This window comes from Eptesicus fuscus, chromosome 20 (genome assembly GCF_027574615.1).
Source record: "Eptesicus fuscus isolate TK198812 chromosome 20, DD_ASM_mEF_20220401, whole genome shotgun sequence".
Taxonomy (NCBI): domain Eukaryota; kingdom Metazoa; phylum Chordata; class Mammalia; order Chiroptera; family Vespertilionidae; genus Eptesicus; species Eptesicus fuscus.
In genome coordinates, this window is record NC_072492.1 from 47,134,194 (window position 1) to 47,151,253 (window position 17,060).

General features: G+C 57.0%; 1 protein-coding gene across 1 annotated transcript in view; it reads right to left on the reverse strand.

Annotated features, from left to right (window-relative positions):
• SDK2 (sidekick cell adhesion molecule 2) overlaps nucleotides 1–17,060 on the reverse strand; it is a 208,752-nt gene that overhangs the window by 86,984 nt on the left and 104,708 nt on the right. The window contains exons 3-4 of the mRNA XM_054709217.1: nucleotides 8,670–8,776; nucleotides 542–689 (exon numbers count right to left, since the gene is read on the reverse strand). Of these exons, the coding sequence (XP_054565192.1) occupies nucleotides 542–689; nucleotides 8,670–8,776 (255 nt within the window). The remainder of the gene's footprint in view (nucleotides 1–541; nucleotides 690–8,669; nucleotides 8,777–17,060) is intronic.

The following is a 17,060-nucleotide window of genomic DNA, read 5'->3' on the forward strand; positions in this document are numbered from 1 at the left end:
CAACCGACGCCTTGGGCCGCACAGAGGGGTTTTGTTAGGGCTGAAAGAGCCGTGTGTTCTCGCCCTGCCGGGCCCCTGGCCTCACCTCCTCCCAGCAGCCAAAACACACAGAGCCCGGGCACGCCACGGACCCCCGGGCACCCCGCACGCCGGAAACACCCAGGGGCGGGCGCCCGCCGGGGCGATGCCAGCCCGCGGCCCCCTGGCCTCGCTGGCCGGAGTCCTGGGCCTGGGCCTGTCTGGGCTGGCGAGTGCTCTGGGAGGCAGGGTTACGCTCCCGCCGAGAAGGGGGCCAGCGCCCGGGATTCCCCAGGAAGGCGGCCTAGCCTCCTGCTCCCCGTCTTCGCACGCACATTCCCAGAAAGGCCCTCGTCAGCCACACGCTGTCATGTGGGAGGTCCCCAGGCTGCTGTGTCCCAGAAGGGCCGTGAGCAGCTGCCTCTGCTCAAGGGCCCCGCTCAGCTTTTTCTGGCCCCACCCCTCCCTCCCAGGGCAAGGAGCCCCCTTTTCCGCGGCTCCCCGAGCTAAGCCAGGTGCTCACATGCGGCTGCTGGGCGGGATCTTGCGGCCGTCCCGGAACCAGGTCACCTGCGGCCGCGGGAAGCTGGCGATGCGTGGGGCGCGGATGACGGCGGCTTCTCCGTGGGACACGGTCTGGTGCTTCTCGCCCTCCTCGAAGCTCCCCATGTCTGCGGAGGGAAGAGCACACGCAGGGTCAGGGGTCAGGGGTCAGGGCGGTGGCAGAGACTGGCCGCTCCTGGGGAGGGCGTGGTGACAGTGGAGGGGAAACGCAGGCAGGATGACCAGGGCGCAGGGCGACACCACGCTCAGACCAACCCTCGTGCCCTCACCGCCCCTCTGTCAGGGGCCCTGCCTTGGACTTTTGGGGTTTACATCCATTTCTACCCGTATGCATCCATGGAGCAACAGACTGGTCCCCCAGTCATGAGAGGCTGGTCGCTGTTCCACACACTTTGCAACTGGAATACACTGAGTGTCCAGATTATTATGATCTCTGATCTATTAGAGGCCCGGTGCATGAATTCGTGCATGGGTGGGGTCCGGCCAGCCTGGCCAGGGGGAAGGGACATGGGCGGTTGGCCAACTTGCCTGCTGGTCGAACTCCTGGTTGAGGGGACAATTTGCATTTTAGCCTTTTATTCTATAGGATCTACAATGAGTGGCTAGATTATTATGATCTCTGATATATTAGAGGCCCGGTGCATGAATTCGTTCATGGGTGGGGTCCGGCCAGCCTGGCCAGGGGGAGGGGACATGGGCGGTTGGCCGACCTGCCCGCTGGTCGAACTCCTGGTCGCGGGGACAATTTGCATATTAGCCTTTTATTCTATAGGATATACACTGAGTGGCCTGATTATTATGCGTTCAGAGATCATCATAATCTGGCCACTCAGTGTACTGCCCACACGGGCTCAGAGAGGCCGGGCACGCCACGGAAGGGGCAGCGTCGGGATCTGAACTTGGGTCCTCAGAGTCTGGAGTCAGGCCAAGCTGTCCTTCAGCCCTGCCCTCCAGATGCTCCTGCTTGACGTCCAGCCGCCATGTTGGAAGGAAGCTCCATCTAGCCCACACAGACATGGGAACCGCTCACGTGGGAGGGAACCGAGGGCCCCAGGTGACGGCCAGCGCCAACGCAAACATGGGGGTGAACGTGTGCGCCCTCGGATGACCTCAGCCCCTGGTCTCTGAAACCTCAGTCCTCCCAGAGCACAGACAAGCTGCCCTACGACGCGCTGCCCAGAGTCAAGGCTCAGAGAGTCTGTGAGCATGAGAAACGATCGCGCCACACCATCATGTCTTGGCCTGCGTGGTTATGCAGCCACAGAAACTGGAAGAGTGTGTTCACGTGCTAAACACGATACCTTCTATTTGTAGTGTTAAAATATGAGAACCCCATATATTTTTTCAGAGTTTCGTGCCAGCATCCACCGCTTCAACGAAGATGACCCCACACGACCCAAACGGGATCAAAGAACAAAGACGCGTGGGACACGGACCCAGCGCCGGGTTTTCTTTCGGGTGGGCGTGGCCGGCGCGGTCTCACTGAATCGTCATGACAACACGAGAAGCTCCACGTTGGTAAACAAACAGTTTTAGCTGTTGATGAATTGCTAGGACTCGGCTCTGCCTATAAAAAATTGCGTCCGTAAATCAGCTTGATTCCAGTTCTTACAATAATTTTATCTATTTAAAAAACTTTTCACAGAACTCCGAAGATATATTTGAACAATTTGAAGCAATTTCATGGTAATAGTGTTTCTTTTTCCTCTCCGCAGTTTTATTAGCTCCATTTCGTCAGCGAGGAAATTAAAGCTCATGGAGATGGAGTGGCTGATCCGGTGCTAAGCGGCGAGGGCTGGGCAGGGCCCGCGCTCCAACCTGGCCCCCCTTCCCGCTCCCTCGCCGCCTCTCTCATGACTCATACCCGGCATTACCATTCTTCACGCACATTCTTTATCTCTTCCTACTACAGTGTCAGCTTGAAGAGGCTGTTCTATCCCGTGGTACGCATGAGCGAACCCCGACAAGACACCTGGCCCTGTGATCTCTCAGCTCACCCAACGCCATCATGCATGACTTATAGAGCCCCTCTGTGGGCCAGGCAGGCTCGGTGGCACCGAAGGACCCTGTCCCTGGCCTCCGGGAGCCTCGAGTCTGGTCAGGGAGACGGGAGGAGCAAGCCAACTCACAGACAAACCTTCAGTGACACAGCTGACGGCTGTGAGGAAGAAGAAACAGGGTCCTCGCAGGCGAGGCAGCACAGGGAACCTCCTGCAGACGGAGGTGGGAGAGGCTCCTTTAAGGAGAGACATACATCAAGAGCAGGCGTTAGCTGCGTGTGTGTGAGTCTGTTGGGGGGGGGGCTGATGGTCCAGGGGAGAGGGGGGATGTGAAGACTAGGAGGTCGGAGAGAAGGGCAGTGAGAGGAAATGAAAGAAGGCCACTAGGCAGGGGCATGGGTTTGTTCAGAGGATGGATAAATGATGGATGGATGGATGGATAGATGGAGGGGTGGATGGATGGAAGGGAGGAGGAATGAGGGATGGAGGCATGGAAAATTGTCTGCATGCATGTACGTCTGAATGTATGTGTAAATATGTATGATAGGATGTATGTATATGCATGTGCATGCATGCATGTGTGTTTGTATGTATGCATGTATAGATGGATGGAAGGAGGAATGAGGATGGAGGCATGGAAAATTGTCTGCATGTATGAACGTCTGGATGCATGTGTACGCATGTACGGTAGGATGCATGTATATGCGTGTGCATGCATGCATGCGTGTTTGTATGTATGCATGTATAGATGGATGGAAGGAGGAATGAGGGATGGAGGCATGGAAAATTGTCTGCATGTATGTACGTCTGGATGCATGTGTACGCATGTACGGTAGGGTGCATGTATATGCGTGTGCATGCATGTATGTGTGTTTGCATGTATGCATGTGTATATGTATGGTGGACGGACGAAGGAAGGGCACAGCTGGCCTAGCTCCAAGTTCTGCAGTGGACACTGCCCTGCGCCTTTCCGTCCACAACCTCCCGGCCTCCCCGTGGCTCTCAGGCCCCGCACCCTCCCATCCGCCCCATTCACTCTGGCAGATGGGCTTCCTGGCTCTGTCAGGAGCCGGTGCCTCAGCACGTGGGCCCGGGCACAGCCAGGCACGGACTGGCCAGGAGGGAGTCACTCAGCTGGCCATCACTCAGCTTTCACTCAGGAGAAGGGAGAGAAGAGAGGGCCACAGCCCCAGGGCCGGGCCCGGGTCCCCTGGGAGACTCCCTGGCGCTGAGGCAGACACGGGGGGCTGCCGCACCTCCTCTCCTGCGCTCGCGGCGAATACACCTGCGTGCCCTGCGCGCTGATCCAGCTGCCCCACCAATGCCCCCCGATGTCTTCGCTGCCGCTGAAAAGGTCTGGGGCAGGAGGCATTCCGCTTCAGAATCTACTCATGGCTTTTATTTATTCTTAAAGCCGTTCTTACCATGAAATATGTCATTACACACAAAAGAGCGAACATAATTATAGGCATCATTTAAAGAAGAACAGAAGAAACACTCGTGTACCCAGCGCCCACCTCCAGACAGGAACTCTAACAAACCGGATCCCGCGCCCCCCTCCTCCCCCCTCGCCCTGCGCCCCTCCCAGGCACATTCCCACCTTCTCCAGAGGCAGGCAATGCCACGCCAATCATGCATTGTCCTCCACCCCCCAAGTCTCACCACCTATAGACACCCCCCGTAAACAATTATGGCTAATTTAGTCTGTTGCTAAGCCCTTTGTACCTGAGAGCATGCTGTATGCTGTCTACTGTGACTTGCTTTTTTTGTGCAACGTATTTTTGGGGCCCCATCGATGTCCCTGCACCTAGCTTAGTCGTTTTCACGGCTGCATGGACGCCCGCGGATGGAGGCAGCCCAGTGCTGCGCAGGCTGGGCTGGTGTCCGCGTCTGCCTGGCCTGCTGAGAACCGGCTCGTGCAGCTAAGAGAATCCCCAGAGTATGCGCCTAAAGGTGCACTGCTGGCCTGCAGGCTGTGCACACGGGGATTTTACAGAACAACGCCAAACTGCTTTCCAAATCGGCACCCATCTTCCTATTCACGCTGCCACCAGCGCAGAGGGGAGCTCCTGCCAACGCTTGTTCTTCTAGACTCTTTGGGTTTGGCCACTCTGGTGGGCACGAGGGGGCATTTCATAGTGGTTTTGTTTGTCTATTACAAAGCAATGCTTCTCCGTCTAATCAGATGGTATCATGCCACTGCCCCCGGCCACTGTTCTGAGTAACATCCGAAGTACCAACCACATCTTAGCATGCCACCGTCTGTCCCCAGCACCTCACTTCCTCGGCCACATCTTTTACTCTCCACGTCCCACACTCTGCTCCAGCCACCCTGGCCTCAGACACTCAAATCTACCCCAGGGCCTTTGCACTTGCTGTTCCCTGGCCTGGAAAGACCCATCTCTCGGTCTGCGTGGCTCTCCTTCCTTCCTTCCTTCCTTCCTTCCTTCCTTCCTTCCTTCCTTCCTTCCTTCCTTCCTTCCTTCCAGACTGTGCTCAGTGTCACCTCCTCAGACACCATTTCAAATAGGACCCCTGTCCCAGCCGCCACCCACCTCACCTGGCTTCATTTTTCCTTATGACATTTTCCTTTTCTTCATGGGCCGTCTATAGTCTATAGTCTATTCTATATTGTCCTTTTATGTCGCCCCCACTGCTTTCCTTGTTGTTTTTTTTAATTCTCACTTGAGGATATTTTCCCATTGATTTTTAGAGAGAGTGAAAGAGAGAGGAAAAGACAAATAAAAATATCGATGTGAGAGAAACACATCGATTGACTGTCTACTGCACGCCACCCTTACCAGGGCCCGGGTGGGGAGGAGCCTGCATTAAGGTACGTGCCCTTGACTGGAATCGAGCCCGGAACCCTTAGGTCTGCAGGCTGATGCTCTATCCACGGAGCCAAAGCAGCTGGGGCATGAGTGTTTTGTTTTTGTCCCCGGTGTCCTCCCTGCCCAGAGCGGGGCTCAGTCGCAGTGGGCGGGCAGCCACAGTGTTTCATTAAGCATCCCGGCAAAGCGGGGGCTCCGGAAGCACTCGGCGGTGCTCTCCTGAACCACAGCACGGCCCCTACGTGTCCACAGGCATACACTCAGGCTGAGGATTCAAGACGGCGAGCCCGTGGGTGACATTCTGGGCATCCAGCCCAGCCCACGTGACAACAGGCCGGATGTCCTCCCGTCCCGTTTTGTAGAGGTGACTGAGCCCCCAGGGCAACGGGGAGCAGGTCGGTGCTGGGGCTGGGGCTCCACGTCTGAGCCCAAAGCCAGCCAAGCGGGGCGGGGAGGCTGCGCAGGCGGGGAGAACACAGGTGCCCGCAGGGTCTGGACGTGGAGACGGGTGGCCCGAGGGCAGCTGTCGGCTCAGGACGCTCTCCCACCATCTCAGCCCGCGCGTCACCTGCCAGAAACTCACGGTGACTAAAAAAACCAAGGAGACACGCCCCATGGGGACAGGAAGGGAGCTGGGGAGGGGTGGGTGTTTTATTGACTTCCCCTTAATTGCTGTAATTAAAAACATGTAAAGAACCCGTCTGTAATGACTTTGCTATTATCATTAGTTGTTAGCACAGCTGCCTTATTAATTTCTCAATTAGAACCCGATTCACAGTCTCTCTTTGGGAAGGGGTTGGAGCCAGGGGTGAGGCCTGCCTGGCTGATCCCTGGAAGGAAGGAAAGGACAGGGGTCATCTGAGCTCCCAGGACAAAGCCCTCCCACCCGGGAGGTGGAAGCTGCTGAGGAGACATGTAGGGACTTGGAGAAACAGCCATCCCCACGCATCCTCAGAACCATGTGACCCGGTAAGAGAGACAGACGGACAGACGGACAGACAGACAGGTGCAGGACGACTGCAGGGCCCAGGATTGGGATAGGGTGAATGAGGTGAAGGATTTAAGGAGGCACCCGTTCTCGGGGCCCTGCAAGTGCACGGTGAGGACCTGAGAGGAGCCCCTCCTTAAATTTTGCATCCTCCACGCCTCACTTGTCTCGCCCTCACCCCAACCTGGAGGGCAGAGGTGTGGCTAGGAATGTACCCAGGAGGTAGACAGAGGAGGAGGGACAGTAAGGAGGTTTACTCCAGGGCGCCTCCTGGTGGGCCCTGCAGAGAGGAGAAAGCTGCTGGGCCCTGGCTTCTCCAGGCCGGGAGCCCAGGGTGGTCCGAGCCTCCTCACGGCACCTGGTCCTTCGCGAAGGCCCCTGCCGCCATCGGTGCACTGTGCTTGCTCTGCACCTGGGCCTGGTCACAAGCCATCCCTCGGCTCGGGGGCCGGAGGACCCTGTGGGTCTGGGGCGGGGCCCATGCAGGCGTGTGGCCTGGTGTTGAGGGAGCATCCGCATGCTGGGTGCATGTGTGTGTGAGGAACATGTGTATTATTGGGGGTGGGGGGGTGTCAGTGGGCTGAGTCCCGGGCTCTGGGTCCCTGTCACGGCCAAGGAGGAAGTGTTTCAGTCACGGGATACTGGGTTCCCTTCCCTTCTCTCTCACCCTTTTTAAAATGTGTTTTTAAAAGATGGATTTTAGAGAGAGAGGAAGGGAACGAGAGAGAGAAACATCGGTCAGTTGCCTCCCGTGCGCACCCGACGGGGAATCAAACCTGCAACCTTTTGGTGCACGGGATGATGCTCCAACCAACTGAGCCACCGGCCAGGGCCCTTCCTTCTCGTTTGGACCAGCGGAGCCTGCCCAGGGGAGACTGTCATCCGAGGGCTCGCAACTCCAGAAAGTTCCGACTGTCTCTATGCGCCAAGGGCTCGGAACAGACACGCCCACGACAGCTGGACCGACTGGCATCCTGGATGGCATTTCCAACTCCGCACACTCACACACACATGTTCTCACCAACACGTAGGTGAGCAAAGAGGCAGACGTTTCCAGCCATGCACATCTGCACACACACATGCATGCACGCACACACACACACACACACACACGTACATGTTTTCACCAACACATAGGTGAGCAAAGAGGTAGATGTATCCAGCCATGCACATCTGCATACACACACACATACGCACATGGACACACACATGTGTACATACTCACACGTGTACACACTCGCACACATATTCTCTCCCCACGCAGGGAGACAAAGAAGCAGACGAATCCAGACACACACATCTGCACACACACGTATGTGCACGAACCCACACTGGTGCATCTACACTTGCACACACGTGTGTGCACACACGTGTGCAGTCTTCCTGGAGGCTGCCCCACGGCTGCCCTGCCCTGCTGGACTGGGCACCGCGACATGAAGCTCCAGGGAGTCTGCCAGCCACCCGGCGGCGGCCCTGCCCATCATTTGAATTCAGGGCTTTTCCGCTCCTCGGAGAGCCGAGTTGCCTCTAGCGCTGGTTTATGGGGACAGGCTGTCCTCCACTCCTGGTTACAGCTGTTTTCCATAATTACTATAAACACTCTGCCTCACTCGAGGTTTCCTATTAGTTTCTCCCCCACTTCTCTCCAAGTGGGCAGCTCTCTCCTGTGCGAGGTCTGAGGCAAGCCCGTGGGCTCCGGATGAGGGGTTACTTTTCAATTTTAATTTTGTTAATCCTCACCCAAGGGTATTTTTTCCATTGATTTCTAGAGAGAGTGGAAGGGAGGGAGGAAGGGGGGAGAGAGGGTGTGGCTCAGTGGTTGAGCACTGACCTATGAACCAGGAGGTCACACTTTGATTCCCAGTCGGGGCAGATGCTCGATCCCCAGTGGGGGGTGTGCAGGAGGCAGCAGATCAATGATTCTCTCGCATCATTGAGGTTTCTATTTCTCCCTCTCTCCCTCTCCTTTCCTCTCTGAAATCAATAAAAATATATTAAAAAAAGAAACAAAAAACAAAGCAGCAGGTCCCCTTTGAAGAGAGCTGGACTCAGAGCCAGCAGATGTGCGTGTCATTTATCAGCCGCGTGGCCTCGCGAGCTGCCGCCACCTCCCCAGGCCTCGGCGCCATCAGCTGTGGAACTAGAGGACTGGCCCGGAGAAGCGGCACGGCCATGGTGAGCTCCGATGAGCACAGAGGGAGTGTGGCTGGTGGGCGAGGACCCCCTCCCGCTGCACGCCCGCCCCGCCCCGCGTCACCCCGTACTCACAGGCCACCTGCACCTCGGTTTGCCTCTGCAGCAGGGCACCCATCCGGTTGCGCACGATGCAGCGGTAGAAGCCAGCATGGGTGCGGTCCAGGCTGGTGATCATGTACCTGGGGGCAGACGAGACAGCCAGTGAGCAAGCAGGCAGTTGCGGGGGTGCGCAGGTCAGCCTGGGGGCAGAGGGCAGAGGGCACCACCTCACCCTCTTCCAGCATGAAGAGGACCTGAGAGCTCTGCTCCCTGGCCAGGCCATGGGGTCACAGAAAGGTCCTTAGCTATCGGAGAGTCCCACCCACAGGCAATTTACTCAGGTGTCCAGGAAGCAGCCTGCACTTTCCCAAGGACGGGAGGTGCTATGCCCGAGCCCTTGACCTTGGCCGTGACCAGATCTCCCAGCACCGTCGGGTCTGCTGGAGGCTCCTGTCCCCCTTCCCCGTGACGCTCATGACTGAGAAAAGTGGCGGCACTTTATTTGGTCAGGCACGGGGCTGGGGCTGCGCTGTAATCTTAACTGAAATGGATGGAGGTGAGAGACGCGGGGCATTTACATGTCTCCCCAAATGCTTTGCACTGCTCCATCCTTAAAGTTACAGACACCCCACTGCAGCTTGTGGTGGGAAAAGGAGTCTTCTGAGCAGGACGGTGGGCTCTGCACATGGGGCCCTGGGGCCGGGATGCACGAATCCGAGGCGTTCCCTGGGGAGCCTGCTTCCGGAGCACATGACTGGACCGAAGAGCAGCAGAGTCTGGTTTGGAGGAAAAGCCGCTGGAGAGCGGGCGTGTGAGGAGCTCACCTGGCTGAGAGGCAGGGAGGGGGCCAGGCCAGCTCAGTGAGAGCAGCTCTGGCACCGAGACCTGGGCAGGTGATGCTCTCTGGTATGAGGGTTAATTCCCTGGGACCCCCTCCGGGACCCCCTTTCCTATTCCCAGGGAATGAATGACCCTTGTAACGGCAGAGATAAACAAACAACCTGAGACAACCTATAAATGACCATCAAGATAGGTCGGACCAATGTCCTAGAGTTTGTCCAGCTGATTTGTGGATAAGCTCATTGCTGCCTGCCCCCAGGCGGTGCCAACCCTGGGACAGAGTGACCTTACTCCCAGGAGTTGCCAAGTTTAGTTTTACATGAATTCCAGTGCAGACCCATCATCATCATTGCCACCATCATCACCACCATCATCACTACCACCACCACCATCCCCATCATGATCATTATCACCATCATTATTACCACCACTACCACCACCACCACCACTACCATCACCATCATCATCACCATCATGATCATCATCACCACCACCACCATCACCACCACCATCACCACCATCACCATCATCATCACCATCATGATCATCATCACCACCACCACCATCACCCATCACCACCACCCCCATCATCATCACCACCATCATCCCCATCATCATCACCACCATCATCACCACCACCATCACCACCACCACCATCACCATCACCACCACCATTACCATCACCAACTCACAATGCTGCTGCTGTATTAAGTACTTTTCATACATTTCCTCACTTCACACAGCAGTTCCCAGATTATTATATATCATAGACCAGTAACACTTAAAATATGGGGGACTGACATAAGATTGTCAATTTTTTATTTATCTAGGTAAGATAATTAAAACTAGCTAACCAAAAAGCAAACAGACAAAAAGATTGACAATGAAACACTAGAGAGACGAGAGAGAGAGAGAGAGAGAGAGAGAGAGAGAGAGAGAGAATGAATGAATATTAAAAAGTGCCAGGCAGGGAGAGACAAATAAATAGAGATGGTTAGCATTTTATTTATAAAGGACATTTTTGAGATTAAAAAAAAAAGAAATGTAATCTCAGCATAAAAGCCATTTGTGTAAGCTTTAAACAAATTTTACGCAAAGCCCACTACACTAGCTTCACTTTTCTCATTTTATGTGGACAGGTGCACACGGTCATGGGTCTGCATTTGACAGCCTTTCATTCAATCCCCATGCTCATCCTATGGAGCGGCTTACCCCCACTTTAGAGGGGGGGGAAACTGAGGTTCAGAAAGAGCTTGTCACTGACCTGTGGTCTTACAGGTAAGAGGAGGCAGGGCCAGGGTCCCACAGAGCCTTCTGGCTCCAAGCCCAGCAGCGAACCAGCTCAGCACTGACGTCGTACCCAGTGGGCCCCTCCTTCTGTCCTGGGACGGCAGAAGCCCCCGCTCACCCTGGCCCTGCAGCATTATCTAGAACATTCTGGCTGTCCAAGCCTCTTATCTCTGCCACCAGCTGCAGCTCTTATCTGTCCGTCTTACTGTGTACAGCGTGATGATGGGGAGATAGCGGGCGCCCAGCTCTGGCAAACTTCCCGTTCTCCTCAGACCCAGCCCCTCACAGGCTCTCTCATCTGTACCCCATCTCTCCCGCAGGGAAGCGGGGCAGCTTTGGGGAAGTGGGTTGGGTCTTGAAAGTGATGGGGTGACCTGAGAGGGGAGATGGAGAGAGAGATTGGCTGGAAAAGCTCTCTGTCTTTGGAAATGGAATCGGATATTGTTAAATCACACACGCGAGAGGGAAATGGACGGAAACGGCTCACACACGGACAAAAAGGAGGCTCAACTCTGTCACGGCGAAACACAGCCCAATCAGAACCACACTGACATATCAGACGGCCGAAGATCTTCATGCCTGACCAGGCCCGGTGCTGGCCAGAGCAGGGGGAGGGGGAGGCGAACCGGCAGATGGGCCGGTGAAAGTGTAACCTGATGGAGCCTCTGGGACAAAACCTGTCAAAATAAGAACATGCGAGTCTTTGACCCAGAGGTTGCACTCCTGGGAGCTGGCCTTTTAGATACACTGGCCAAAATGTGGCCAAGAATGGATACAAGGATGGGTCCCCTCTAGCATTGCTTGTAACGGCAGAGATAAACAACCTATCAATGACCGTCATAACAGGTCGGATCAATGAGTGAGGCCGCGGTCACCGACGGCACCGGGACAGCTGGATGGAATGAGACGGGATGGTCCCCGCGGCACAGGCTGAGCGTGGAAAGGAAGCGGGAGAAGGCGGATGTTTACGGAAACAGGAACCCGAGGAAGTAATGAGCTAAACACTATCGCAGCTGAGTGTTGGGGGCAAGGGCCTGATGTGTTCTCAACACCCTTGCTAAGTTGCTGTGTATTGCAACAGGCGACCAAACCCTAGTGTAATGTGTAGGGTCAGACAAATGGACCCAATAAAAGTCATTTGAGTTTGTGGACAAAACACACACACACACACACACACACACACACACACACACACACAAGAAACCAAAGTCAAAGAATAGTGTACACAGTATGACACCACGTGGGTACACGGAAATAGCATGTATCTCTACACATTAATCACGCATACGCTCGGGCAAGTACATGCGATGTTTCGGAGACAGAGCCTCCGGGACCTGTCGTCTCCCTTTTGGGAGGGGTGTCGGGGTGGGGAGGGAGGGGAACGTCTGCTTTTTGATTTTACGTCTCTCTGTGCCATCGGAGTTTTCTTTATCGCACACCATACATCGGTTTTATTTAAAAAATCCAGTTAAAAAATGCACTTGGAGCATGTAATTTAAGTCTGCATTATAAAGAAGACATGGGGGACTCATTGGGTCTGGGTTTGTTTGCCGGTGTCAGTGATGTGTGCTGAATTTTAAACTTTAGTTGGAGTAGATTTCGGCAGCAGGCTCTGGGGCCACGTGCATCAGCCCGAACGCCCAGGCCGCACCTGGAGCTCAAGGAGGGCCAGCTGGCGGCAGGCCGGCCCTCCCCCGAGGCTGGGCCAGCTCCGGGCTTCCCCTCTGCACCCCCACCCCACCCCCTGCCCCTGCCCTGTAGCTGGGGGCAGGTTCTCCTCGGCCTGGCCGAGCAGATGGATGCAGCCTTGCTCTGCTCCTCCCGCCTCCCTCTCCCTGGGCTTCCTCCCTCCCCCTGGGCCGCCTCTGGTGCTCCTTGCCCGGGAGGCCTATTTCGGGCGTGTAGGCAGCGTTATTTAAAGTAACAGTTCCACCACCGCCTTCCCTAGCAGGGAAACCCTCTTCGCTCCACCCAAATGGCAGCTCTCGTCCCCCTGCCTCCCAGGCGGGCGTCAGAGGCAGTTGGCGGGCATCTCAGATTGCTGGGAGCATCCCTGACAATGACCGTCACAGTGCTCATTATCCCAGCAGCCTGGCCCCCCCCCGCCCCCCCAATACCCTTCCCCCGCCACACACACGCTCAGCCTGCAGCTCTACCTGCCCCACCCACCTGTGGCTGCCAGCCCCCCAGGGACCTGGACAAGCCCTGCCTCTCTGGGCCCAGGGGGTGGACGCCATGCCCTGCAGCAGGGCTCAGCCATGGTCAGGCCACGAGGGGGCACTGGAGAAAGTAGGGGTTTCTGACTCAGAGACATGCAGACGTTGATTGGACGTCTGGCTCTTTCTTAGGCGTGTGGCCTGGTTGCATTAGGCATCCTTGCAAGCCTCAGTTTTCCCACCTGCGAAACGGGGACAGTGACGTGAGCACTGCAAGAGGATAGAAGTGCCTGGCACACGGCGGGTGCTGCACAAATACCCGTCCAATGGGGGAGCAAGTGTATGAGTCACTGGTGGGGAGTGGGAGGTATGGGGGTGATGAGGGGAGGTTCAGAGAGAAAGACAAGGAAGGTGTGGGAGGATACCCCTCCCGCCGTGGGCCCATTCAGGGCTCTGTGCCAAGCATCGGGGGGGCACAGATTCCCTTGCCTGGCTAATTCTTTGGCTTCCCCATGGACGTGGACCCCAAGTGTCCCCAGCCACCAACAAAGGCTCTGCTGTGGCCCCTTGGTTACCTCCTGCTTCTTACTGAGAGAGGGGTCCTGCCTCCAGCCCTCAGCAGGGAAATGGCAGGCCCCCCTCAGAGGCCGCCCCTCTCGGCCTCTTGACCCCAATGAACCTCGCTCCCCAGCCTGACCCCGGGCTCCGGCCACCTCTGTTCGCGTTTCTGGGTGGGGGGACCTGAGGTGACCAGCAGTGCAGGTGGGCAAGAGCCATCTCTTCCGGCCGACCTGCTGCCTCGCTCTCCATCCAGTGAGGACCAGGCAGGGGCGTGGCCCCGGCGGCTGGTGAGCCCCTGCCCTCACCCGCCTCTCGGATCGCTTCTGTGTTGATTTGTTACAGAAGATATATGCGCAGGAGGCAACGTTCAAAGAGTAAAAGAGGAGGTGCACACTCGACGTGCCTCCCATCCCTGACCCCCCTAAGGCCCATCCCGGCTCCAACCCCCCCCAGAAACCACGGAGATCAGCTTCTGGAGTCTCTTCTCAGGGTTTCTTTATGCAAATGCATCACCTCCTCGCCCCCCACTTTTAAGCAGGAGACAGGCCTCATCTCAGGCTGTTCTGCACCCCGCTTTGTGCGTGTGACGAGATGCCCTGGAACTGTTTCCAAAGGGCACCGAGCGCGTCCCCAGCTCTCTGAGGCTGCGGAGCCAGGGGGCCCGCGCTGGAGGAAGCTTTGCTCTCTCCCGGGACACGGTCGGGTCCGAGGCAGCAGGTAGAGGAGGGAGCCTGGGGCCGGGCTCGGCCGGGCTGGGAGACGGACCCACACAGAGGATCTGCTCTCCTGGCCCATCACAGGGTGTCCTGATCCCACGCCCGCCGCTCCGTCTACTCGGTTCCAAGATGGAGAGATGGGCTCGGGGTGCAGGGCACGCGATGGCAGCGCAGGGAAGAGGCAGGACGGGTGATGGGATGTTAGACAGGAGACGGGCAGGGGAGAAGCCGCTGCCTCACAGACGCGGCGTCTTCTCCGGCCGGGGAAACACACACTGCCCTTTCGGGCTCGAGTCCTTGAGCGTCAGGAGTTGATATTTAAAACGATTCTTCGTCGCATTAAATAAGATATTTCAATTCCACGAAGCTGTCAGGGGCTGATGCGGACACCAGAAATAACAGGCACGCTCTCCTTGTCTTGTCCTCGTTCATAAAGCGGGTGCCCAGAGCTGCACGCGTGCGGATGCTCACACGGAGGGAGGGCATGTGTGTGCAAGTGCACACGGACACGCACACGCACACGCACACTTGTCCTAACACACTCATGCACACTCACATGCTCCCACCCACGTGTACACTCAGCAGAGTCGGAGTGAGGAGATGTGAAGAGAGAAGCAGAGGAGGGAGGGTGCGGGGCCACGAGCTGAGAACGCAGGAGGCCTCTGGACGCTGGGAAAGGCAAGGAGATGCCTTCTCCCCTGGCGCCTCCAGAAGGAGCTCTACCCGGCCGGCACCTGGATTTCCAGACTCCTGACCCCTAGAACTGTAAGGGCAACACTGCCTGTATGCACCCTTGCAAGCGCCTCAGTTTTCCCATCTGCGAAATGGGGACAATGATGTGAGCATTGGCACTAAGCCCCTAAGTTGGTGGTTATTTGGGACAGCGGCTGTGAGACACTCATCCTGCCAGGTTTCCTCCAGGTTGGGGAGGAAGCCAGGGCCAGGAAAGCCTCCGTGACAATGTGGGAGGGGCGAGAAGGATGAGGGATGAGGATGGAGGCTGCCTTCGTCTGCAGCCCCTTCAGGAGCAGGCGGCCCAGGGCTGAGCTGGGCTGGGTGCAGAATCGCCTGAAGGCAGCTGCTCTGCCAGGACTCAGCCCGGGGCGTGCACCACCCCCTGCTGACGGGTGTTGGGTTCAGAAGCGGAGGAGATGCTGCAGGGCCTCCCCTCCCGCCGCCCTGGGAGAACCCAGGAGGCTGTGATTGATCCTGGGCCCGTGGTCAATGAGAGGAACATCGGTGTTAATGAGCTGGGGCCCGATAACACGGTGACAACCCGGCTAGCTGGCCGGGGGAGGGCGTCTGCTCCCCTGCCATCTTCTGGACCAATTAACTGCTCTCAGTGAGCAAGGAAAGGAGCTTCATTAGGATTCCCATCAGCAGGGTGGCTCCCCGGACTCGGACTCGGGGGGAGCAGACAGGTGGGGGAGGAGGGAGGCCTGGGAGGAAGCCGAGGGGCCGGAGACGCACTCAGCATGGGCGGGAGGGATGTCCTGCTGGGCCCCTCCCTCTGATGACAATGACGCCAGCCTCGGGTTCAGAGCAAACACGTGGCATACGTTACCCGGTTCACCCCCACATTGACTGTGGGGCGAAGCGACTCCCACACGTTTTATAGCCAGGGGACCTGGGCTCAGAATGGTTAAGCAAGTTGCCTGAGGTCACCCAGCAAAGTGAGATTTGATTTCAGGCCCATCTGACCCTAAGCGTGTCCCCCCTCCCCCCACCACGCCCCCTGACCTGTCCTGGGTCCTCGGTCTGCTCAGCGGGCAGTGGGCAGGCCCCCTCTCACATCCCGGGGAGAGACACCCCAGGGAGCTGCCCAGTCTTTGCCCTGACCCAGGGACCCCCCCCAGTCCCCCCCCAGACAACAGCCAGGAGCTCGGGGAGCGTTTAGAAAAGGGAAGAGTGGCGTGGGACAGGGCATGCATTCACTAGGAGCAGAAAGGAAGGGAGAGGCGAGAAGGCCAAATCGGTCCAGGGTACAAGGTGTTAAAACGTGAAGCCAGTTCTGTTTGGATTTTTAAAAAAAGTGACTGAGAAAGAAGAAATCCCGAGGGGAGTGTGGTTGTTTAAAAAAAAAGAAAAAAGAAAAAGACTAAGAGGCAAGGAAACGTGTGGCCTCTTAGTTTGCGTACAAGGATGTTCTGGGTCCCCCATGGCTCCCCGCTTCCTCCCGCTGCGGGAGCACAGGAGGCCCCGTCACCTTCCTGCAATGCCGGCCCTCTGCACGGCCAGGTGGGTGGGAGAGGAAGCAATTAGAACAAGCCCCTCAGGAGGCTGCGTGGGGATCGGCCTCGAGCCCAGGTGCTTGTGCTTTGTAGTCTAATCTTGGGGGGGGGGGTGCAGCCTCTTGGATTGCTTTCTCCAACCCCGCCCCCCGCCACGTCTGCCAGGTGTGCCCAGGTGTGCCTGGGAGACTGGGGGAGGCTGCCTTTAAAGGCCTCTCAGCCCCGTGACCAGAGAGCAGCCTCCAAGGTAGATCGGAGGGTGACTCAGGGTGCCAGGCATGACGAGTAGATACCAGAGAGAGAACCATTTCTGAGCTGGGAAGTCACTAAATGCGCCTCTGGCCAGGGGAGGAGCTGGCCTCACAGGGCCTGGGGGTGGGGCAGCAGAGTTTGGCCTGTTTCTTTTTATATTTTTTTACTTTTTATTGATTTCAAACAGGAAGGGAGAGAGAGAGAGATATAGAAGCATCCATGATGAGAGAGAATCATTGATAGCTGCCTCTTGCACAACCCACACTGGGGATCAAGCCCGCAACCCGGGCATGTGCCCTGACTGGGAATCGCACCGTGACCTCCTGGTTCGTAGGCTGACGCTCAACCACTGAGCCACCCCGGCCGGGCTGGGCTGTA